The following is a 26,708-nucleotide window of genomic DNA, read 5'->3' as shown; positions in this document are numbered from 1 at the left end:
ACCATAATGGTATATTCAAAAGATTACAGTTCTTAAAACTTCACAGGAATACAATATATTTTTATTCCTTGTCTGCTTTTTATATTTCTTGCTAAATTACAAATCGTGACTTTGCGAGCCCATAAAAACTGAGTGAACGTCGGTAACGAATTAATGAAAAAACTTAATTGTTTTAGTTACATTGATAGATTAATCCAATAAATTGTATAAAACAAAATAGAAATGGTAATTGCAGTAAGAACTTAATGGCTGGAGATAAAGTTGTATATTTTCGAGAAAAACTATTAAGAAACTATTTTAAGAAAACTTAAAATAAGAATACTAAAAAGTTTTTGCATGCAGGCTCGAAGAAGTCGGCGGTGTCTAAAATTCTAGGTTCCATTACCTGCATCTTGAACACAAATTGGCCTAGACGGTGCTCCATAGTGCATAAAGTGCGGTACTAACTTAATAATATGCACTGTTTGCTGCAAGCATCGGTGAAACGAATACTCGTACAAAATGTAATGTTACGGTGCAGAGAATCGCGTCCGACGAACAGTAAATGTTATTATTAGGTATATTAGAACAAAACAACTGTAAAAAATATCAGAAGTTTTGTTTAAAATTTTAGAAAGCTTCAATTTATATTTACCTACATTATGGATATAAATTGTTATCATTAGTTACTATTATAAATGTGAAAGCGAGTTTGTTTGTTTGTCACCATTAAGCGTTTTGACGGCTTAATAAATTACTATGAAATATGACGTGCACGCACTTTATGAGATGGAAAAGGACATAGGCTAGTTTCTATCCTGTCCTATCTTACGTAAAAGGTAGTATTAAAATAATTCAGAAATCAGGATCCATTTTAGGCCATTGTAGTAAATACATCGTTCTCATTTGAATAAAGCATAATATTTGAAGAAAGTTAGAAAACAATTTACAAGTAAAAGTTACACTATGTCCATCAAAATAATTTTTTTGTTTAATTATTTCCATGAAAACATTCCATTATTTGTTATTTGCATGCAAATGTCGGGTTTAATGATTAGTCTTGTGCCACTAGTTTGCATATGCTATATTTCGTGGGTTCGCTATAAACTGAATATTTAATATTATACCGAGTGTTTTATCACGACTTGAACTGTCACAGTGAGCACGGCAAGGCACCATTTTATGGTCACTATATTAAAGTATCGAGTATATGCAATTGGGACTCTCTGCAATGCATTTGAGGTCGTTACTCCATTTAGTGGGAGGTCGCCCTATACTACGTTTGCCAGTACGGGGTCACCACTCAAGAAACTTTCTTCCTCATCGATTATCGGTTCTTCAAGCTTGTGAGCAGACTTATTGCCACTTTAGCTTGCGTATCCTTTGGGCTATGTTCGGATTTTATCATGCAACGAAACTTCGAGCATAGCCCTCTTTAGAAATTGGAAGCTTTTGCATATGGACAACCGTGTAGGATCATGTTTTGATTTCATAGGTCATCACTGGCAAGATCTTCTACGTCAAACAATCATACAACTACCATATATAGTATATAACTATTATATACAACACAACGACAAACAAATGACATCCAGTTTATTAGTCTGTCGAGTTATTTTAACTATACGTAGGGCTGAAATCGGGTTATCCTTCCATAAATACTTTCGAAAAACATTATCCTCCTTTCCATTACAGTCGAGTAATAAAAAGGTCAACGCTGTCCATGTATATAATAATATTTAACTTTCTACGGGGCAGAGTTCAATAACGTTTACCTTGTCACTCAGTGCATTAAACTAGTCATACAAAAAGTATACCATGTACATACATGTATGCTCGTGGTGACCCTAAGTGACCCAATCGTGCGGGCTCACTAATGCAGGGTGCATTAGTAAACACGCACGATTAGTTCATAAGTATTTGAACTTCGTGACTGGTTTGACATTGGATAGTATCTATGTAATAATAACAATAAAACTCGAATCTTGACGAAACTTATGGGATTAGCATAAGAATATACTCTATTGTTTAAACAAGATTCATTATAATCGAACCTTTTCTTTTTGAAGTCAGTGAAAATATTATAGATCGAATATATAAGATATATCTGAGATATCTTCAGAGATAATAATATTGAAATATCTAGTTGAATCGATCATAATTTAAAGAATAAAGACTAAACATATTTATGTAAATAAGTGTATTATAAGTATTTTATTAATATTATGTGTAAGTGTGTTATTTATATTATATTTACTGCGTTTAAATTTATCTTTAGCCTCTTCATTTTCCGTTTTTTAGTTTTATTATTTTTGTGCTTTACCTTGATCAGATACAATTTTATATTATTCCTGTCCATTCTAAGGTTGCCTGGAAGAGATCGCTATTTAGTGATAAGGTCACTTATTAATGCATCTTTATCTTGCTTTTATGTAATTAAGTTTATGTAATTAATTAATTATTTCATTTGTGTACATAAAATTAACCTTTATAATCTGTATCATTCTTTCAAGGGAACAATATAAAGTTTTCATTCGTTCAAACCACAAAACTAGACCTAGGCTATAAACTCTTCCAACAATCTTCTCTTTTTAGCGGTTCTTGAGTTATTATGATGGATAATAAAATTTATGACAAATAAAAAACTGAATTGGGGTTTGAGGTTGAATAGAATCGTTTCGTAAACGAAACGAAATGGATGTCAATTTGTTTTGGTTTTTAATTAATACGATACATTTGTTGTAAAAAAAAAAAAAAACCAAAAACAAATATGTAAAAAAATTATTCGATCGCGAGTATGGTTAAGTCGTATTTTTAATAACTTAACCAATTTTTATAAAATTTAGGATTGATTTAGTATTTAGGATGCAGAAGACCATTGACTTATCTTTTATTTCGGTCAATTAAAGTTCTAATAATGCGGACGAAGTCGCGGGCTCTGCTAGTTGTAGACATATGAATACGAAGTCTTTGAGTACGTATGAATATTTCTTACTCAACCACATGTAAGGCTGTCATATTAGACGATTTTTTATATATTTTTCTACATAGGTTGATAAGGTTCTGGAATAATGCGCATATTATTTTATTTTAGTAATACGTTTTCGTTATTTAATTTATAATATAAACTGTTTATTATATCAGTTATATGCGGTACCTACTTTTTTATTTGTAGGTTTTTGCTAATTACATCTAGTACAGATGTAGTCGCAGGAAAAGTCTAAGCGAATATGTCGATGTCTAATTATAAATCAAACGACCTTAACCCGGTGGCCTATAGAGTAAGAGTTCTCACCAATATCGCCAGTAATAGCAGCATTGATCAGCATTCCGTAGCAAAGCAGCGGTCAGAGCCATCGTTATCCATCGTTGGCTCTCCATCTTGATGGGTAGTCGTTAGCAGTGCGTGAGCAGCAATATACTAGGCTCACATTCTTCCGAGTCAGTGGGTCAGATGGCAACGGTACCCGCACCGGTGCTCCTCTCCCCTCTCCATTCTCCGCACCCCCTCCACCGGCCTCCCCTCACGGCACGCTGCACAACTGGAACGAGAAGTGAAGGAATGCCTTTGAACTTAATTCTGTAAAATTTTAAAAGGGAAGCTGCTCAAAGATTTTCAAACATTTCTTATGAATGTTCATCTTTACGTACAAATGTAACAATCAAATAACCAGACTCTCTTGTCGAAACGTTTAATTTAAATTGACTCCAATTTGCGTCCACAACTCACCGTTGGAGGTAAACATAGTAATTAGTTTGAGAACGTCATGCTATGTTAGGGTTTTTGTTTAAGATGAGAGGGAAACTTTCACTGTTTGATGAGCAACATTGTGGCGAGATGTGCCTTGACATGTACATAATTGTGTACATTTATTTAACGATGGTTTTTAATGGAGTTTTCGACTTACAAAAGTTTTTTCTTATCTTTAATTAATGAAAAGTAATACTGGCAATACAAAACATTATCTAATGTCTATTTAGTTCCAATATTATTAGTTAATTTTTGAATTTTAACTAACTTGACGAGTTCGGTGATGTAGTGTTTTAACACACCGTATCACTTACATATGTTGGTCGCGGGTTCAAATCTTACACAATATAAATATTTTTATGATTGAATATACTTATTTATATTGATTTGTACGTTTCCTATGTATAATACAAATGTATTTAAAAAAAAGTGAGTATGTTAGTTGTCTAGCCTTGGTTAATTTGGGGTAAGATCGTGTTGTGATTGGAGATGGGTAATATACGATACCTATATATTTAGTTTTTCTGGACATTGATGATCACTTATTGCGATATCGTTTATAACAGTTAGATATCTATATCCATTACGAGTGGGGTCTTTTCGATATTATTTATTGAATAAATGATAGTTAATACATTTGTTATTGGGCTAATATATGTATAAACATTTGTAACTAGAATATATAGATATTGCTATATATTATTCACCTATATACTACCACATATAGTATTCATTAAAATTTGTACCGATTAATAGTTTGCATATGATAGTACACGACGATGCTATTACACAAGATAGGTTACCGTATTGACTGTTGTCGAAGAGCCGATATTTATGGTGGTTTTATTGCTACGACAGTTGCTTGATCCCATACTCGTACGAGTATAAAGTTTTTGTTTATTGTACAACTTTCTAATGCCGGGTCATCGCGCAATGTAATAAACCTTTATGTGAATGGGACATACTCGATGCCTTTCATATTATTTATATGGTCACGACTCTAACGCCAGATGGGGTAGGATAACTAGCAACTTTCCGGTTTTGCATGGTTTTTTGAAAATATAATACAGTCACTGGTTATGTTGCTTTTCAAAGGTGATCTTTATTTTTGAGTTTATCTATTACGATACACTTTTTTTTTATTATAATATTAGTTTAGATGACATAATATAGATTTTTTTTGTAAATATGGTAAATACGCTATGCCCATATATTACTGATATGTAGAGAGAAAGGGTAGAGCGTGGTAACTGTGTTTTACAAAATAAAAAAAATCAGCCCTATACAGTTTATCTCTCATGCTTTGCCATTTTTTAAAACTGATGAAGTTACTATGCCTCCGTTCAAGATATAATGTTGCCGAAATTTATTGTTAATTAAAATAAATATGAATTCGAGGTATTATATTTCATAAAAGCGATATCGTAAAATTTCCTTATCACAAATAAAAACAAATTATTAATTGTTTCTCTTTATTATAGTAAAAAGTACTATGGCATTTATTTCTTACAAGAGTTTAGTTATATGCAAGTAAACCATTGGCATGGTCCCTAAATTTGGACACTTTAATAGGCCAATACATGAAATTGACTCAATTACATTATCAAAATTAAATTAAAATAATTTTCTAAATTCAATCGAAATCCAATCGAAAAAACGACAATCTTGTACGTAAAACACTCTACGTAAATCATTAGAGGTTATAAATATGATGTAACTAAAAAAAGGAAGAACTAATACGCATCACAAAGTTCACACGAACCAATTTCCACGCAGATCGCTGCACCCACGTGTCCTGGGAACTCACTAACGTTGTAGCTAGTCGACGATACTGCAACCTGATTTTAGGATATCGCATGTAACTGACTATTGTGTAAGACGTTGTGCATTGTGCAGTTGCTGATGGGTTTGTTACTTAATACACGTAATGGTGTTGCGTATAAAGGGCTCGCAATAATATGGACAATAATGCTGCGTATGCAGATTTGAAAATAATAACTTGCAGAACAATCATTTATTGATATAATTTGGTTTATTCCATGAAGTCGTATGCGTTAATTAGACTAAAAGTATTCTATATATAAATGGAGGTTATGTTCTATATGTTTTCTAAATGTTAGTATTAAAAAATGAATCTTCATGGAAATTGTCAGTTTTTTTTATAAAAAGAATATTAAAATAAATGAATAATAATGAAATACATGTCAATATCATGTCAACAGACGGTATTTTTTAAATTAATATAATTAATAAATGAAATAATAAAGAAAAGAACCAACATATTTATAAACAGTCAGTAAAATCGATATTGACATTTAAGCATGATTGAGAAAAAAATTTAAATTAATTTAAATATCTAAATACATTTTTTCACACCTTTCAGTAGGATTACGTTCATTATTTCTTATAATCAAACTTTACTTTATTTCCATCATACTCGTAAGAAAATTATCTTATAATATTTGCTAGTAATTTCACGTGTCTAGTTAGACTGACTTCTAAACTGACGTAATTCTATAAGCTAATTATAAAGATTTTATATACAAAATTTCAATATTCTAGATTCAGCGGTTTCGGCTGTACGTTGATATATGTGTTAGTCAGTTAGTAGATAATAATTTACCTTCATATATATATATATATATATATATATATATATATATATATATATATATATATATATATATATATTTAACAAGCAGTGAAACGGTAATAATTTATCATGTCTGTCTTCATCATGTCATCTGTATACTTTATTTTCTGATAATTCAATATTTTTTTGTCCCAATGTTTTTATTGAATTGTTAATAAATATTATATATATATATTATAAAGTTCCATTAAGAAGTTACAATGCAATCAGTAGATTACCCTTTATTTTTGTTTAGACTGTACTAGATTATTTTAATAATAAATAACTATTTATGCTAAGATCCGTCAGATGTCAGGAATCGTATCCGTTGCCTGAGAGCGGTGAAAGCGCATCCGGTCACGACTCACATGCCTTAACATTACTGATGCCTATGTGATATTGATCTGTATGCATATATTCCTCACGATTACCGCAACTTTGATGATATATGTTGTAAATATGTGTATATTTTAAATGTAACATATTATATATTTAGTTCATATAACTAATGGAAGAGTAAATAAAAAATTACTCCTAGCATTAAGTCACCCTTTTGTTCTATATTTTCTTTTGATCAATAAAGTTTATTAATAAATACAATAAATCAATATTTAAATAAATAAAAATAAAGAATGAAAATATAGTTTCTATTAAATCTTATTTAAAAATTAGTTTAAGTAGAGAGAAAAAATTACATATTTACATTGACCTCGTATAAGAAAAACATGCAAAAAAGACTAATAAATTCATCTAGATAAAAGAAAAAAAATGTAAATGGAATATATAGTATTTACTTTTATTATTAAATACTATTGTACAACGTAAAGTCTGTACCCGTTCGAGTGGCCTTATAACCAAGCGGCATCATCTTATGATGTTCACTTTACTGTCGCCTTTAATTGCGGGGGATATTATTTCTATAAATATTCAATTATTATTTTCTGATGATATAATCCACAGATGTTCTTTACAATAAATAAAAATGTAACAAGATACCCGGCAATATAGTTTGTGATAGATATGTGTATTGACGTATAAAAAGATCGTAAAATGAACAAGTGTTCCAATGTGCAATGAGTCACTGCTAAAACCTTCAACCTTGACCGCACTGTATTATTGTCATTAAATTTTCGGGAAATATTATCTAAGGTTACAATTTAGTGTTAATAACCAGTAAGCAATTACGTAGTCTATCTCACTAAATTTCATAATAATTTACACGTTATTAAATTGTAAACAGAACATTTTAACCAACGAATAAAAAGCAGTCAACAATAAAATTATACAATATTATATTTTATTCGCGACTTCGTTCACATGACAGGGATGTGTTGATTGATCAAGATAAATAGTAGCCTTCCCTATTCTAAATAGTGTAATGATACCAAATTTTAAAGTAATTGGTTTAAACTATTAAGAAGTAATAAACAAAAATGACTCGCAATTATAATACTCAATAGGGTGAGACGATATTTCATGCCAGAACACCGCCTGAAATTATATAAAGCCCAAGTCAGGCCGCATATGGAATACTGTTCTCACCTGTGGGCAGGAGCGCCACAGTACCAACTCCTTCCGTTAGACCGCATTCAAGGTCGGGCGGCTCGAATTATCGATAGTCAACGCCTTACTGTCCGACTCGACCCACTGAAACTGCGCAGAGATGTTGCATCTCTGTGCATCTTCTACAGAATTTATCATGGGGAGTGTTCTGAGGAATTGTTCGGATTGATACCTGCTGCTGATTTTCACCACCGTACAACCCGCCACAAACTAAAGTTTCATCCCAATCATCTGGACGAGTGGCGGTCTTCCACCGTGCGTTTTTCAAGGCACTTTCTTCCACGCACAACCATTCTTTGGAATCAACTTCCAGCAGCAGTATTTCCGAACCGATACGACAACATAACCTTCAAGAAAAGAGTATATTCCTTTTTAAAAGGCCGGCAGCACACCTGCAATGCCGCTGGTGTTGTGGGTGATCATGGGCGGCGGTAGTCACTTACCATCAGGTGAGCCGCATGCTCGTTTGCCCCCTGTGTTGTAAAAAAAAAAAAAAAATAATATTCACATCAGCCGTTAACTGTTCGTTACAGGCCTCTCATAAGTGAGGTCTTGCAAGTAGTTGCCACGTATGGCAGGCAAATTGGCGATGCACTTTTGGTGATGTTTTAAAAGGGACGCTGCTATCCATCCCTTGGCTATTAAGTTCCCTTAGTCGCCTCTTACAACACACACAGGATAGGAAGGTGCGGCCCATTCTATGCCGGGACCACATGACAAGTTTTAATTTACTTTTTTTTGATGCATGAAAATGGTATGGTAACCCCGCCTGCGCCAACGGGATGAGAATGAAAACAGGCCAGTTAGCCCATCATGATGAATTCATCAGGAGTTAACCATGATAGTTTCCAAGGAGAACCGCGAGGAGGTCGACTTGGTTGGGTATATTGTTAGCAATGGGATTCTGTCTCCATTACTAACAATCCCTTTCCCCCCAGTTTTATTATTAGTAAGTTTGATATGCAGAGTCTATGTATCTAGATAGATAAATAAAATAGACTATGAGGTCGTTACTTCATCTAGCGGGGGTCATCCTACACTGTGTTTTTCTGTGCTATGAGACCGTCACTCAAGAACCTTTCTTCCCTATCGGTTGTCAGTTCTTCGAGCTATGTGACTAGCCCATTGCCACTCCAACATGTTTATCCTTTGAGCAATATATTTTTTATACTTATGACTAATGATAATAAAATAACTGACTAGTGATTCTTTCTAATAAATCTATATAAATGTTTTTAAACAAATGCCCATCTGTCTATTATGTATTCAACCACCTACTGTGCACTGCTAGGATTCGGTTACATGACAATCAGTGGCTATTAAAATGATTGTGATATTAATTTCGCGACATTTAATAGTATCATTAACATAAATATAACTATAAATTAATTCTGTTCGCACGTGTGCCACATTCTGATATCATATCACGTTACATACTTTATTTGCTTACAGTGAGTGAGTACTTACTTATATGAACATATAAGTAAGTACTTTTTACTTATAATTTTGTCTCTGTGGCCGAGATAAATTTATTTTATTTTTATTATTATCAATTATATATCGGGATTAACAGTGGCTAACTGTTACTTATCCCCTGTTATTACAGGAGATGGAGAAAGACATACATTTTGTTATAAACGAAGTCGGTTTTTCTATGGGTTTACAATCATTAATAAATATATGAAAAGGTTATACACTTTCAAATTAGTCTAATAGAAATTTTATTAAAATCTGTTCTGTAGTTTAAGTGTAAATAACTGGTTTTGCTAAAATTGAAGCTAATTATTTTTATGGAACACAATCCTAATAAAATAAATGAAGAAGAATAAGATTATCATAATTATAGTAATCATTATAATCTATAAGATCATTAATAAGCTTATTTAGTAGATTGCGAGTAAACGAGATTGAATTTGAATGATTTTCTAATACGTTATGATAAGTTTCAATAAAAATATTTATTGGTGAAAATTATAATGCGTTCAGCGAAAGTTCCATTAAGTTTCACTATTATAGCTCGTCTCGTATGTTCGATTTATTATTAATTTTCGTAATATGCTACTGTGGTGTGGGAGGTTTTCTTTTTTGTACTAGTATCAAGTTTATCTTCGTTCAAGTATTCACACTTATAAATAAAAATTTGTTTTTATCTGTGACTTTATCCGTGTGATTGAAACTTGTTCACTGAATAGGATAAAAAGTTAAAAACCTATAACCTTCTCCATCCCATACATTACGTATATACTAAATTTCATAGTAACTGGTTAAGCTGTTAAGGTAACAAATAGGTAACAGTAAAAAAGAACTTAATTTCACATTAATAATATTAGTAATGCATAATGCGATTACTTATTTTAATTATTGACTTTAATTTACCCTTTTATATAAAAATATCATAATAGGATCGATATGTATTGATTTCATTCAAATTACAACAAAAATTTTTGGCTTTTGGAGAATAGTTAAAAAAAATTGAGAATTAACCGAAAATAACATAAATTTGCTTATTAAAACTAATATAAAATACTAATTTATCTTTCTATCTGCGAATCGTGCGCAGTCGAGGCGGATCGCTAGAATCGTAATAGTATAAAATTATAATACGTACAAAGCACTCGTATTTTGGCGTAGCATATGAAGCGCGTTGATGTCTTTTATATGGATACAAGTATCGACATACCTTTGAATATTATAATTTTTTTTACATTCTTTCAAAGATGTACGAAATAAATACATTATATTTACGACTTTGATGATAGTGATGTTGATGATTATGATGATGGCATGCGTAAAATTGGATGCGGTGGACAAATTTTAAGTCATACTTACGTCATTGGATTATGAGCATCGGAAACAGTTCTTACCAATAGTGTTACGGCTTCACGAAGATACCCTTTTGTTTAGCAATTACTATAAATATATTTAAATAAAATAGTAACATAATTTTTTTATATCACAAAGGTGTAAAACAGGCATATATGTCGTTTAATGGCAAATGGTCACTGTATATAGTATTATAATATTAGATATAATATAATAATTTGAAGTAAATTTATACTTGTCATTAATTTGGATGTCAAATTTAATTTGGTGCAAACAGTAAAAACAAAATAGACACTTATTCTTGTTCATGACTAATACTTTCATAGGAAAACATATTGAGAAACTGCAGTTTATCTAGTTAATTAAAAAAAGAAATAAATTTTAGATTAACAGAGAATAATTTTCATATTATTTTACCATATTAGCAAATCTGCATATTATAGTTAGATAATAACAATGAAATGTGAAATTACAATAAAAAACAAATAAACCCAAAATGTATATGTATCAAACATTGTTATATACAATCTTGACATTACGCCGTGTGATACAGATCTTGGTTCAACATACGGCAAAAATGCGTGGAAAGTGAGAGCTGATCGCATCTCGTACGCGCCCCGCACGCGCCCCGCACGCGTCCCGCAGTGAAAGTGATCCAGTGATCACACGCGCACTGACCACTTGCAATTTGTCGTCGTGAATGCAAAAGAAAATAGGCCAGTCGTGTGTAGCGGTTGACAATTTCGGAACGAATCCAATTGTGTAGATGCTCGATTGTTTATTTATCAATGATTACAATCGTGAGCATATTTATTTATATTTTATTTTACTATAATTATTTTTTACTAGTTTTTAGCCGCGTCTTCGTCCGCGTAACGGGGATATATAGACTAGCCAGGATAAAGTCTATGTCTTTTTACATCTCATATAGTATGCATATGCCAAATTTCATAGTGAGCGGTCAAGACGTTAAGGTGATAAGAGGTGATAAACAAACAAACTCACTTTCATATTTATAATATTAGTAAGGATGCTTGTATCTTCATAATTAGATAGCAATTATTTTTAGATCACATGCATGGAGATAGAGCACTGAGTATCAAAAACTAATAAGTTATTAAAAATGCTCAAATAACTATACTGGATAGTACTGGTACCAATAATAAAAATAAATAAATATATGATTGTGTTCTTGTGAAATAAAATCAACTTAAAATCGGGAAAAATTATTTATTTTGATTAAAACTAAACTACTGAATCAATTTTAATAAAATTTCTATAAAACTAATCTATAAGTAAATTTTTTCGGACAAATAAAAAATTTTCTCAATCGGTTTATAACTAACAAAGTTATGAGGTAATAATCATAAAAAAATATGACAGGACTAAGAACCTCCTTCTTTTTGAAGTCAGTTGAAAATGACAGTCTACGTAATAATAATCACAAATAACAATATTATAAATTTCAAAAAGCGAACCTTTTAAAATATTTAAACTATTTTTAAGTGTTTCTAGGGAGATGCTCTATCTAGATACTACAGATCTAAGCGTTTAGTCTATTATGTTATATAGAATAGAGAGTATAATCTGATATATCTCACGAGGGTGACAAGAGGCGTATACACGTATTAGAGGACGTCCGCTCACCGTCGCCTCGCCCCTTCGCCGCACAGCGCACTGTCACGCAAATTACTTCCCCTGCTCGCCAGATTTAGGAAGTCGTAATCCATGTTATCCGAACAAGGGTCGGTTATGGCAAACATTATCAGATATTTAAGGAATTGATCGTTTTTAATGAAGCTTTTTATGTCCGATATAGATATAAATACCAAATTTATCTTGTTAATAATATTTAATTGTTTACATTGGCTATTAGTTAATTGTGATTTTGATCTTTGGAGATTTGGCAGTAATTGCCATATTTGGCAGACGGATTAGCAATCGCAGTTAGGCTTTGGAGATGTTTTAAAAGGGATGCTGGTGCCTATACTTCGCCTTCCCTTAGTTGTCTCTTACGATACCCACGGAAAAGGAAGGTGTTGTCTATTTTACGTACATACAGGGCATACGGTTGTATATAAATATATAATACATAGAAATAATTTAGATCAACATAAATAGTAATTTAATGAATCTTTAGGTGTTTGTCCTGTATGCAATGATTAATATAAGCAACCTTTCTCTTAAGAAATCCTTACAAATATTATGAATGTAAATTTGTGTTACCTTTTCGCGCCTTAACGCCTTAAACAATTATTACGAAATTTGGTATACAAGTATTGTATGGGGTGGAGATGGATATAGACTACTTTTTGTCCGAGTCCATAGACATATTATGATTGATATGATGATATAATATACCTTGGTTACGCGGACAAAGTAACGGGTAAATATTAAATAAAACTGGGGTTTTAATAACAAAATTAGTTATAAAGATAAAGAAATTACAGTTTTAAATAGCCTGCGCAATACGTTTTATGAACAAAAAATAATAAGTACGGAGAATATTATAGTAGCTCAGTTCGATAAGCCGATGAGAATGTAAATTAATTATATTTAGACAGATTCACTGACGATTTGGCAGCGAATCTAAATGGATGGTGAGACGCAATTAATCAAGAGAGGTGTTAAAATATCAGAGCGTCACGATTAACAAATGAAACAAGAAAGAGTTTATCGAAACGTCGAACGAATTCAATTATAAATACTGTTGTATAACTAGAATTATTTTAAACGATTTTTTTTCGTAATCAACATAGACTGATATATTATTTCCTTTGAATGTTTATAGTAGTAATTATATTATTAATTTAATTTATTAATTATTATCATCATATCTATCATCAATTGACCACTGCTGAACATAGGCCTCCCCTATAAGGGAAGTTTTGCTAGTACTTTCCATGTTTGGCAGGCGAGTTGGGAACCACAGTTAGGATTTGGTGATGTTTTAAGAGGTACGCTGCTGCCTATTTCTCGTCCATTACATTCTCTTATGGCACTCACGGGAAAGGAAAAGATAGCCCATTCTATGTCGGGACTATACGGCAAAATTCTTATTATAAATATAAATAAATACAAGACAACTTAAAGATTTTGTTCAGCTATGTTTCGGATTGATGGGTGGATGTCGTAGTGAAGTTACACAACATTTTAGTCATTTATGGTAATGCTGTAAAAACACTATCAAAGCAATACAGCGTATCATGGTATATTTTGTGATATTCTTGGTACCTGCATATCTATGGGTAAAGATTGTTTCTTTGATAGATAATAATAGAATGGCAGATCCATTTGCGTTTACAGTATACGCTAGTAGAGCACCAGGTAAAAACAGATCCGTTGGCTCATAAATATAAATTCAACGTGAAATAACAACGATGAATTTCAGGGGGAACCGCGTGGATATTAACCTGATGGGGTATATTGCCAGAAATGGAGTCACTAGTTCCCTATACTAGCATTTTTTTCCTACAGGTGACAGTTTCTATGTTACATTATAAGGGCTGCTAGTTTGTTTGCCATTCTCAGTCATATTTCGTCTTAATTTTTCGTTGAAAAAATTCCACAATGAACATAATAATTCAAGTCAAAAATTAGTATTGCTAAATGCGTCTATTAATCCTCAACGAACCGTTAGTCACCTATTTATACTACGTAAGCGTGACTATAACTGTGACCAAGTGACTGTTAACTGTTATCTTAGACATTTTATCATTAGCTTAGCGTCACGCATATAAATTCTCTGCTATGTTACTGTTACCGATGTGTGTATGTTTGCGCATACATATGTCTTATAATATCGTATGTAGAAGAAAGATGTATAAATATATGTATTGATAATTGTAGTTAATATTATTTAGCGTAATAAATTAGTTGCATTAAAATCTTATTGAGAGTAAATAAAAAATAATATTAATTAATTTATAATCGTATTTCTTTAGCTATGTTTTGCTTTGCTATCGCCAACTTGCTACCTTTGAATTTTGAACTCTACATTATATCTAAAAGATTAATAAGATATATGTATATACCTTATTTTAATTATTTACTTTAGTGTACTCTACGATTCAATTTTTTTATAATTCAAGCATTTTATTAATTGCAAGCATTAATATGAATTGCATTCACAGATATGTTAGTATACAGGTAACATGAGATAACAAAGTTTCGACATTTTGATGTTACTAATAATTCAGTTGATTTTTATTGGTTAGTGTTGTAGAAACATGTTACACTACATGCTTTGTACTAGGGTTCAGCTGACAGATCACTAAAGCTATAAAAATACTTAGAAATTTAACAAAACATTGGATTAAGATAGTATTAGTTATAAATATTAACTTGATTTAATCTCAATACAGTTCTTTAATAATAAAATATATATATTTTAATATAATTTCTTTATAATGTATTCAGCTATTTAATTGTGATTGAGTAAGGAACATTTAAATAATTTTACACAAATGTAATATAAAAAAATATAAATTGTACCGTAATTTAGAAAATAACAATAATTACAGTAAGCGAATTTCAATAGAGATTTAAATATATAAAAGGAGTCGTTAGGAAACTAAAAACTTTACAGAGCAGCTGATGAAAGAGAGATTGAAACGATGTTCTTAGCTGTTAATTGTAGATGTTGCGACGTTGAAACAGGCGAGCGGGCATCGTTAGCGACTATTCAGATATTCACATAATTAACGTATTACCTATAAAATAAATAGTGATAATACAGATTAGACCAGTAAATGTGTAACTAAATTACTCTATTAGAGTATCACATATTGAAAATGACACATTTTTTTTTATTGAAGCAAAAATAACAATAACATTCTTCTTACTTTAAATTTTCACGACTATATCTCGTTATACAATATTGTGTACTTGTGAATTTCAATATTCTAAGAATTTAAGCAGTACATTGAAATCCATAGATATTAAGATAGAATCCAGTTATTTTGAAGATTAAATTATTATTTTACTAAAGCTCGAACTTCGATCCCAAATGGTTCTGAAACTAATTGAGTTTTCTTGATTAATATACACGTATTAAACCGATAGTTATTATATTAAAATGTAATGCGTATTTACGAAACTTAACAATAAAATAAATTGAAAATAATAACGTTCTGTTTGATAGTTGCGAGAATTCAACATGGCTTCTTATAGATGATTACGGAAAGAAGTAAAGGAAGAGGGGAGCAGGGTAGTTGTTATTTACTCGTACATAATGTGATCTATAAACTGCTTATTCCTATTATTAAATGTATGAAGATTACCAGTCGCCCTAGTATGTTGTCAGTGCTAAAGGAAATTTTTTTCTAAAAAAAATACTGCTTCTTTCATGATAACCGATATATAATTGGTGTTTTTTTATTTTATTATTATTTTTTTATTTATATTTTAGTGATAAAGTATAAGCAGATAACTTTAAAATAAGAGTTAACACATGTAAACCGTTCGTAAAATAAGACGTTGCAAATTGAAATTAATCGTCCGGCAACGGTTATTAGTGGACTATATGAAATTATTACGATGATGGTAGGTAAATAATGAACACAAGAGGATAATGAAGGTGGAGACCACTGACCTGAAGCTTTGTAGTTAGCAGGATTCGGTTTTGGCTTTAGGCTTTCCAGAATTTCTGGCTCGTTCGTAAGTTCGAACAAGCCAGAAATTCTGGAAAGAATCTCCTCTGAAATCTGAAAGAAATCCTCAGATCCAGGTTACCTATTCACCGTCATGAACTGACCAGCAGTGCAATGCCCTCCTCTCAATCAGCCTCTTGGTTATGTGTGATATAATTAAAAACGATACGAAACGATATATATTATATATATTAATTTGTACGATATTCGCGGCAATATATGCACGCGCGCGATAATATTCGAAAACGAGAATGACGACAACGAACTTGCGTTCTACCGACACATTTGATAACAATAGACAATCTTTTTTTTCTTTTTTTTTTACGATATTGTTGCCAGGCGAAATTTATTAAAGTTACAATTCTTAACAACACAGATTCGGTACCCTATTAATGCATCTTTGAAGCGTTTTTGGCTAATTTTTTATTTATAATTAAATGTATAAATTATTTTGCTACACTATCAATAATGTTATTTTTGTAAAACAATAACTAGTTTGCAGACGCGCCTTCGCCTGTGTAATTAAGATATGTCGATTAATATGGATAAAAGTAGTCTATGCATTTCTTTATATTGTACTTGTATATAAGTTAATTAGGAAGACTGAAGAACAAATGGGCAAACAATGAAATAAGCAAACACTCACTTTTCCATTTATATTAGTAGGGATTTTATTCATAACGCTGCTACTTTGACCCTTACCAATGAAACTAAACCGAAAAGCCTTTCAACCTTGACACTTTTACATTATGCAGATTGCCAATTACATTAGAGGAGATTTATCCAGCCGCCATGTTACTTGGTGCGTAAGACACGGCTGAAATACTCATTTGGCTCCAAAATTGGCAATTTATTTGAGGTTGTATTTAAAATTATATTAAGTTGAGTAATATACTTACTGATATTTAAAAAAAATGCGAACCTGAGTTTCTTAGCTTGCTGCCTCTTGGCGACTTAACGATTAGATTAATCGCTGTGAAAATTGGTATCCATATACTATTTGTCTATGTAAACGATGTCGCGGGTAAAATTTACTAACTACAAAAAATAATTCTTGTCATAAAATTTGTGATTGAAATAAAAATGCAATCTCGTAAAATCTTTTACAATAAGTAATACTAATATATAATAATAATAACTACAATAAGTACGTAATAATATTAAGTAATGTACATAAAAATACCAAATTGCTTTTAATATCGGTTATAATGACTTATAAACGATGTTTAACTAAATGCAATAAAAAATTTAATTCGCGCAAAAGAAGACTAGATTTCCAGGTCAACCGTTTCGACGCATTTAGTTGTTATAAAATAATTTGCTTTTTACTTTATAATGCGCTGAAATGGAATTTACGTAACAGATTAAATAAACTTTGTTGCTTTAGAACAGAAGATGTGAGACAATAGCACTTGGAAGTATTTATAGAATTATTTTATTGTTATGACGCCAACACTAAAACAAACATACTAAAACAATAGGCAAAATGAAACAATAATATTTTGAACTAATAAAAAAAAAATTCTAGTAAAAGTATACGAGTATCGTTACAGTTGATGATGTGAGCATTCACAACTTAATTGGATGACGTTTGACTATGGTAGCATGTTCGAATCCTAGTTAAAACCCTTAAGAGATTTTTTCAAACTTATTTTTGATTCGTTAAAAAAAAGTTGATTCGTGCACGTTGTGATTTCTTGGTAAGTCAAGTAGTAATTTTTGATATCAGTGGACGTCACCATCACATGAGTAGTAAGAAAAAGAGAAACGTTACGGAATTAAAACTATTTATAGTTAAGCATTAATGCTAATGAAAGTCTTCGATTAGTAATGTCAAGACTATCAATAATGTAATTCGTGTTGAAACGCCCCAATTGGCCTATTTAACTTTTCTTACTAATTTTAATATTATTTTACGGAATTCCATATCATTGGCTATTTGATTAGAATTATTGTATTTTGATTAATTCGGTTACCATTAGTATGTTTGCGACTGCCAACACTTGAAGATTGACAATATTATAAGTATTAGAAGTTCTACTACTTTTCATATTAGCTATCGATCTCCGACTGTCATTTCGCCTATGCACGTTTTGCGACACGTGTTTCACCTTTAAACAAAGTATCTTCAGGTTAATAAATTAGGTTTCGAGCAGTGATTAATTTGTCTGAAGACATTATATATGTACATATATATATATGAAATTTCTATTGTTTTCGTTTTCTTTTTATGAAACTCTGTGGTTGAAAGTATGTTAGTCATATAAAGGAATATGAGGTAATAATAACATTGTTATATATAATACATAGTGAGAAGAAAGTGGATTTCTAGGTCGTATCCTTATATACCGAGAGTCCAATGCAATAGATGTGGCTATAAAGTACAGTATAATAATCATTTTAGTTTGTTCTCTCCTTAACCTTAGAATTGACCTTTAGTTGTTATACTAACTTGAAACTTAATGTTAAAGTCGCCGATGTTTATCTGTACTGGTATTTGTAACGGTTAACTTTTTTACAGGCTGTTTAAGGCTTGACCACTTTCTTGAGAGCACTTTCACGGCAGTATGTGTGACGTAGTTCATTAGCTTTCTGCGAGTGTTATGTGATCAATATGTTTGCTGTTCCTTAGACGAATTATCACATTGTTTCGCAGTAGATTCTGAGATGTCTACTTTCTTTAAATCACTGACAAAGAACTTCGATATGTCGTGTGCAGTTTTTGCTCGAACCAGTCTTTTACATAATATAATTTATATTCTAAATTCAATTGCAGTATTTCATTACGTCCAACATATTATATCTTGATACGTGCATAGATAAATAAATAAACAAAAATAAAAAAAGTAATTTGATGTTTAAATCTAAAGTAAATAATGTAATTAAAATTTTTTACAATATTAAAATGGAAGCTATATATGGATAGATATAAATTTCACTGATTTAAAAATGAATTATTAAAATAAGTTCAGAACTGGCAAACATATCGTGTACCCTGACAATCCTTTTATCAAAGTCGCTTTAATATATTTTTTTACATATATTTTAATATATGTATATTCATGTGCATACAGTTACGGGTTAGTTTAACTATATGTCTAACTTTTTTACATGATAATTAATTATAATATACAAATATAAATCAATATTGTTAATAATGTAGGCTGCGTGTTGTCATATAACGACTAACCGGCTGGTATGAGTCGGGTGGGGCTGAGTAACTGGTACAAGGCGAACTTTGGACATTTGGTCGACATTCATCCTGCACAAGTGTACGTTGAACAATGGCATGACAATGTAATAAGCGGGACATCGAATTAAATAATGTTTCTTTCCATTCAGAAGTCAGATGACAAATTATGGTCGTGTAAAAAGTTTGTACATTAAAACTAAATAGTACTTTGTAGGATTTCTTATTGATACTATATACGACTATGTTTGTTTGTTTGTTACCTATGGGTATCTTAACCATTCGATCGTCAACCGTCATTTTGAAATGTAGGGATAGGGATATTCACCGTCATGGTATTATTAGGCTATAAGAATTGTCCTTTTCAATTGACTTCAAAAAAGAAGAAAGTTCTCAATTCGCCTGTATTTTTTTTATTGTTACTTCATAACTTAAAAATTATTTATAGATCTGAAAGGATCTATTTTCAAATTGGTCTTATAGAAATTCATCAAATTCGGTTTATTAGTTTGGTTTTGAACTTAAAATAACTGTTTTGCTACGATTGAAGTTGGTGTTTTATGGAACAAAATTTACATACTTTGTTTTTATGCAACTTAGAATGGCAAACAATCTGACGGCCCACTTGATGGAAAGTGGTAACCATCGCCTATAGACATAAACAGTACCATGGACATAACAGAGTATACTGTTTCGCTCATGGGGAATGGAGGCTATTCCTGAGGACTCAGGTGTTATTCCTCTGTACTTTGTTATATATATATATATATATATATATATATATATATATATATAACAGGGTATGCATGTGTACTTAATATAGTTTAGCACTTAGTACTGCGCATTTATCCCGCCAAATATTACGTAAGTTCCGGATGGAACGATCATTAAGCACACCCGATAATCAGTCAATTCAGCAGCATTTCGACATTTCCTATACCAATTTCAATCAACATTTAATTTTCTAGTTTCCAAGTACTCCGCTGAACCATTAAGCCTTCTTATTACTTAGACCAATCATTAATATTCAATAAGTTGAAAATTTTGTTGTACGAGTACCTAGAACTAGTATTAACTTTATACAGATTAATAATAGGGTACAGATGAAACGTTTACAGATTAATTGTTCTGTTTGGTCGGCACCTAAAAACAAGTTTCAATCGAATAAGTAATAATATATGAAACCTTATCTTTTACATTTACTTGTACATAAGTAATTCATTCTAATATTATAAAAAGGAAATATTATACTTGATTGTTTGTTTGTAACGGATAAAGTAAAAAATTATTTAATCGATTATAAAAATTATTTCGCGTATAGAAACCTACATCATTAGTCAGAAATATAGGTTAGATATTAATTTCAAATAAATTAGACAACTTTATGAAAATTGCAATAGTATAGCCCAATGTACCAAAAATTTGCCTATTAATTTGCCTATTATTAATGCTACTTTGCACAGGTAGATATAATTTATCTATCTACCTGTGCAAAGTCGAGATGGATTACTAGTTGTTTAATAAAGATTAAACTAAATAAAAAATACGCGGTCTTAACACAATAAGTAAAACTTCTGATAAATAGGGTGATAAATACTGATGATGTTCAAGTGCCTTAATTCGAAAAACTTGCTTACCATTTGTTTTCTTTTTAAAAAATCTTATTAAAACATATAGACGTATAAAGTAGTTACTTTTACTATAGATTTTGATACATCAAATTATAAATGAACATTTTTGCCATGGGTAAACAAAGTTTTGCTAAATTCTGTTTAGACAAGTAGTGTTTTAAATTATTTTTGCAGTAGGCTCAGTGACGTTTTAAAAAAGGTATAATGACGTGACGTGATGTGAATGATTTTAATCTTGATTCCTATCATCATCTTTATTTTAAAGTAACTTTTTTTCTGATATGTAAATGTTATTGTTGTTCTCAGTGTGGTGCGGCGGTGTGCGTGCGCAGGGCCGATACTACGGCAAGGACCTCGGCGCACTGTCCGAGCTTCATCACGGCGTGCGCGGGCGCGTGTACGCTGTCGACTCGCGGACGCTCTTCATCAAGGACTTCAACTATGATGGCGAAGGCCCATGTATGTATGATCATAATGTTATACAGGTGGAATTAAAATTGTCAACAGAAATTTTGTAAATCAAAAATCAACAAAAAGTTTCGAACGTTTCATACTAATTAAACAGCTAGATACGCCGCGTTAGTATGAGAGAATTAATAGTTTTTGTCGTATTCTATCAATGTTTCTTTTGATGAAAATATGAAGTTTCGCTGGTAGAATACTCCCTTCAAAGATGATTACGATTTCGATTTTACCCTGTATATATAAAGGTAGATTTAGCCTTAGAAAACTAATACTTATTATTTCCATACTTTTTCAGTTTTTATTTATTCTTTATTGCACTTGTAAGTTACATATAATAAAATGTTGATCTTTTGTGAGACGTGTAAAAACTAAATAAAATATATATGGGTAATATATTTTTCCGCGTACCTTTGTTATATCCAAAACTTGCCGTATACTTAGCGCGGCAGACGTCTGTTATGAACAACATCGAAACATTGTAGAACAATGCTTCAGCGTACTCCAAAGTATTACGGAACACGTGCAACAAAAACTTCCAGCCATCCACCCAGTCATTTCAGTTTTCCCAAGATGTGAATAATATTTATAAGAAAGAATATTTTGAGAAAACAAAAGATAGCAAGACAAGAATTGTCTATGTATATTTTTAAAATAACTTGTTATTTGTTTGAAATATTTATTTATTAAAACTTTAATGTATAAATTAAATATGTATGGTATATATGGGTTCTTTGTCCGCGTTGATTTTAGAAGTAGGAAAACCAATGAAATAGATCACTTATAGATAGTGTTAAAAGATAAAACTTATATCAGGTTAAATCTTTAATACCACAGCTAAGGTTTAAAACCGCTTTTAATTTGGTGTAGTAGTTTTTGCGTGATGCTAAAGCAAACATACAGACAGACATACAAACTTTCAAAAAATATTGTTTTGGCATCTATTTGTCTTATTAAGATTCTAATATTAGTTGTACTCAAATATCTACTATGTATAGACATTGTCTAGTTATATTTTTATTAAATTTGTAGGTTTTTAGTATATGTATTTTTTTTATATCACGAAGGTGGCAAACAAGCATATGACCATATCTAATATTAAATGAGGTTACCGTAGCTTATGGTTGTTTGTAACACCAGGGATATCACTTGCGCGTTGCTGATCGTAAAGAAACCTGAATATACCCTTTTTGAAGAACCCCGTACTGTAGTCTCTAAGGAGAACTTCGGCAGAGAACTCATTCCACAATTTTTCAACGTTTATGACTGAACATTCCTTAAATTAAAATAATTAAAAAAAAAAAAAAACAAATATCCAACAAACAGATTCAGAATTTGTTTTAACTAAGCTGTATTCGACGCTTTTTCCGCGTGAATTGCATAAAAAGTATTTATCCGAGATGTGTACAAAATTTTATTCAAATTTAAATTTATTCAGTCGTTTAAGCGTGAAGACAAACATCTTCACAAACTTTCACATTTAAATTTTTTATTTCCTTATATTATCACATCTTTTCGTCTATATTTCGGTGTGAACATTTATAATGAGAAAATAATTAGAGCGCGTGGACTGAATGATAATTGTATGTTTATTATACAACTACGTTCCAAATTTATAAGTTAATAAATTGTTTTAGTCGCATCGAGTGTGTATATATATATATATATATAATATCTACTTTTAAATACGTATATAAAATACATTTAGCACTATGATCTATTAAATGCTCTGTTTAGCTGCTAAATGAGATGTCCAGGAAATGTCTAACTATTACTACAATAAATTAATTTCACTAAAATATCTATGCTAATAATTGCAGTAATAATGCAGTATTATTGTAATTACTCTAACCAAACCAGTTGTCTAGAATTGTTTTAAGCTTGCTCACATTAATTAGTCTTGTGAACTTTCCTGTTACACTGCGCGTGTGATTACTCTTTATATTTGGCTCGGCATTGTTTGTTAGGGTTGTCCACAGAGTACATTTTTATATTTATATTAGGCAGGGTTGTCTACTATTTTAGATCGGTCACTATTAATAATATATTAATTTTGTTGCTTTTGTATATTGAGCCAATATTATTTGTAAATTGAATGATTATACATAGTAAGTCTTGTAATTATTCTACTAATATTATAAATTAGAAAGTTTGTATCGATATTTGAATTGTAATTGTTTATTGTTAAATTACGCAGTAGTTATTAGGAGTTGACTGAAATTCGGTACACAGATAAATCATATTGTAACATTAACATTGTTATTTTAACTAGATAAAAAGTCGCGAAATATACCTAGTCATAATCGTAATTTCTTCTGTATCCGATAATCCTATTAATCAACTAGTTTAACATATATGTCAGAGATAAAAAGAGACAAGATTTGGTAGAAAAATTTAATGACGCGAGAATGGAATATAATAGTAATTTATATTTGTAATTTATAATAAGAGATGACTACTTATACTGTGTCTACCCTTTTATGCGAAGCTAACCCTGAACTTTAAGGTGTTTTTGTTAGAAATTACATATAAATAAGGACAACTGAAACTGCCAACTTACGTATACTATATATATTATTATTACCACAAATAATTTATGTACAAGTGTTGTTTATATATTATATAATAAGAAGTGTATTCAATGCTCTTTAATTTTAATGTTAGTGACCTCCGTACAATCAGACAGTCCATTTCCCAGTATTTGTATAATACTCAGCCTTCAACTGACGGCACAATCACGCTTTGTCTATTTGTTTTTTTTGTCACCAAACAACGCACGGCTCACGCATAATACAACGGCTTATTGCTCAATTGCCACGTTTTCATATAATCCTATTCACAGTACAATGACGATAATTATCAAGGTTGATACAAAACTATCCGACCTGGTTCTTTTATTATGATTATTCTAATTAAATTTCGTTTGTTACTACAACATAAAATACATAAGAGTTAATTTAAATAAATTTATTTTAGTTACTTTTTTTTTGTGAATAAAAAATAGAGTCGTAAAAAATTTTACTATAATTATATGAATTAATATTAATTATATCACAAACGCTAGACTTATGAATAAATGAATTTTGATCAATTGTTTTGATTTGGCTCTTATTTTTCATGTTAAAATTGTTAACATAATTTTTCGCTCCATAAATACATTTTAATTATTGAAAAAAAACTACTTTACTCCAGGTCTATATATACCTATATGCTTAATTTAAGTTCGTAGCATTATTTAGGGCTCAAAAGATTGTTTCGCGAAACCTAAAGCAGAATTAACTTTTTCTACCCCAAAAACGGAAGTAAGCGACCATAACTTTTCATTTACCGGTCGGTACATCTGTACGTGGCATGTTTACGTCCCAACTAGTTTATGGCACTACTTTACGGCGCCGCCGTAAATTGTGGCCGCGCATACTGCGATGCAAGTTGCGCGGTGTACGATGTACGGTGTACTACGAATAGGATTACCGATCTTGGATAAAATATCGATATTTTGAATCGATTCGAATTGGGTAAGCTCAGATCGTTTCACGAGAAAATCGATGTTTAAAAGATCGATATCACAGAACTCGATGGATGTATGAAGTGTCTGTTATTTGTCATCTAAAAAGGAACAAAAGAAGGAAACCTACATACATAACTACACAGGAAATGATAATTGAAAAAAAAAGTAAACTATGGGAAACCATTATTGTAGATATATAATATAATAATGTATGTATCTATGAATATTGTTTTTAAATTTATGATTATAGAACATTTTGTAGGAAAAGTAAAACGATACATAAAATAACGTATATTAGAACAGGATGGATCGATTTCCGTTACTTAATTTCTTATCGATATATTTTAAAACATCGATTTAAAAAATCGAAGATCGAAAGATCGATTCGAATAAACGAAATTAGGTTCAAGACCCTAACTACGAGCGGAGTGCAGCCGGCAGCGTGCAACTTCTACAAAGCGCTGTGTAATTATTTCAGATGTTAAGTACCACACCGTTTGTACTTTAACATTGATGTCTAGTCGGTATTTGATTTCATAGCTGGTTGCATCGTTAGAAACAAAGGCACCAATCACAGATTTTCATGCCAGTGAAGGAAATTATGCTGCATTATATGATAGGAATATCTTAATAATATAAGATTGGACTTAGTAAAAAGTGAATTCAATTGTGACAAAATTGATATGGAATCGACACTGGATAATTTGCAAAAAGATTTAACAGAACTGGTTTAGGATTGATTCAGAATTGTATAATATAGCAGTAAAAATATATAACTTCGTTTTTTAAACTTCATTTAATGTATTATTTTTAAAACTTCATTTTTAATTATTTATATATATATATATATATATATATATATATATATATATATATATATATATATATATATATATATATATATATATATATATATATATATATATATTGTCACCACCATATCAGGCTTTGGAGATGTTTTAAGAGAGACGCTGCTGCCCATTCCTCGCTTTCCTTTACTCACCTCTTACGACACCCACGGGAAAGGAAGGTGACATATATCTCTAATTTCGTCCACTTCACAAATATATCTAATGCATGGTAGTAATACATATTTAGTAGACTCTAAATTGATTGTCTCTCAGAAGACTCGTAGTTTAGAGACGGTACATGAATACCTTACTATTAGACAAAACCAGATAATATAATTACTTGCAGTCGATGAAAAATAAATTTTCTATGATAACGTAAAGTGAATCATGAACAAAGAGGTGAAGTAACGGAGCGTGTTATGATATTGTACATGCATTGTAACGGATCTGCCTTCCATCGCGTGCAGTTTACACTACACAACAGGTACTTTGTTATCTGAAACTCAATACTGTCTTTTCGACTAACTGCTAACAGAAAGAGGTACTTAATTGGGTTGTGTGTATGTTTGTTACCTTACAACTCCGTCAGTCCTAAACCGATTGGAAAATTATCTGCAAGTGTACACTTACAGAGTTTTTTAAAAAATCACAGTCTGTTCAGTAATTT

The 26,708-nt window shown here is 30.9% G+C and overlaps 1 protein-coding gene across 4 annotated transcripts in view; it reads left to right on the top strand.

Annotated features, from left to right (window-relative positions):
- LOC113514470 (protein Skeletor, isoforms B/C) overlaps positions 1-26,708 on the top strand; it is an 84,526-nt gene that overhangs the window by 2,930 nt on the left and 54,888 nt on the right. For all 4 annotated transcript variants that reach the window (XM_052893205.1, XM_052893207.1, XM_052893206.1 and 1 more), the window contains exon 2: positions 21,527-21,679. In XM_052893205.1, the coding sequence (XP_052749165.1) occupies positions 21,527-21,679 (153 nt within the window). The remainder of the gene's footprint in view (positions 1-21,526; positions 21,680-26,708) is intronic.

Source organism: Galleria mellonella, unplaced genomic scaffold (assembly GCF_026898425.1).
Source record: "Galleria mellonella isolate WM207_F2 unplaced genomic scaffold, CSIRO_AGI_GalMel_v1 utg172, whole genome shotgun sequence".
Taxonomy (NCBI): domain Eukaryota; kingdom Metazoa; phylum Arthropoda; class Insecta; order Lepidoptera; family Pyralidae; genus Galleria; species Galleria mellonella.
This window is presented reverse-complemented; position numbering and strand designations above follow the sequence as displayed.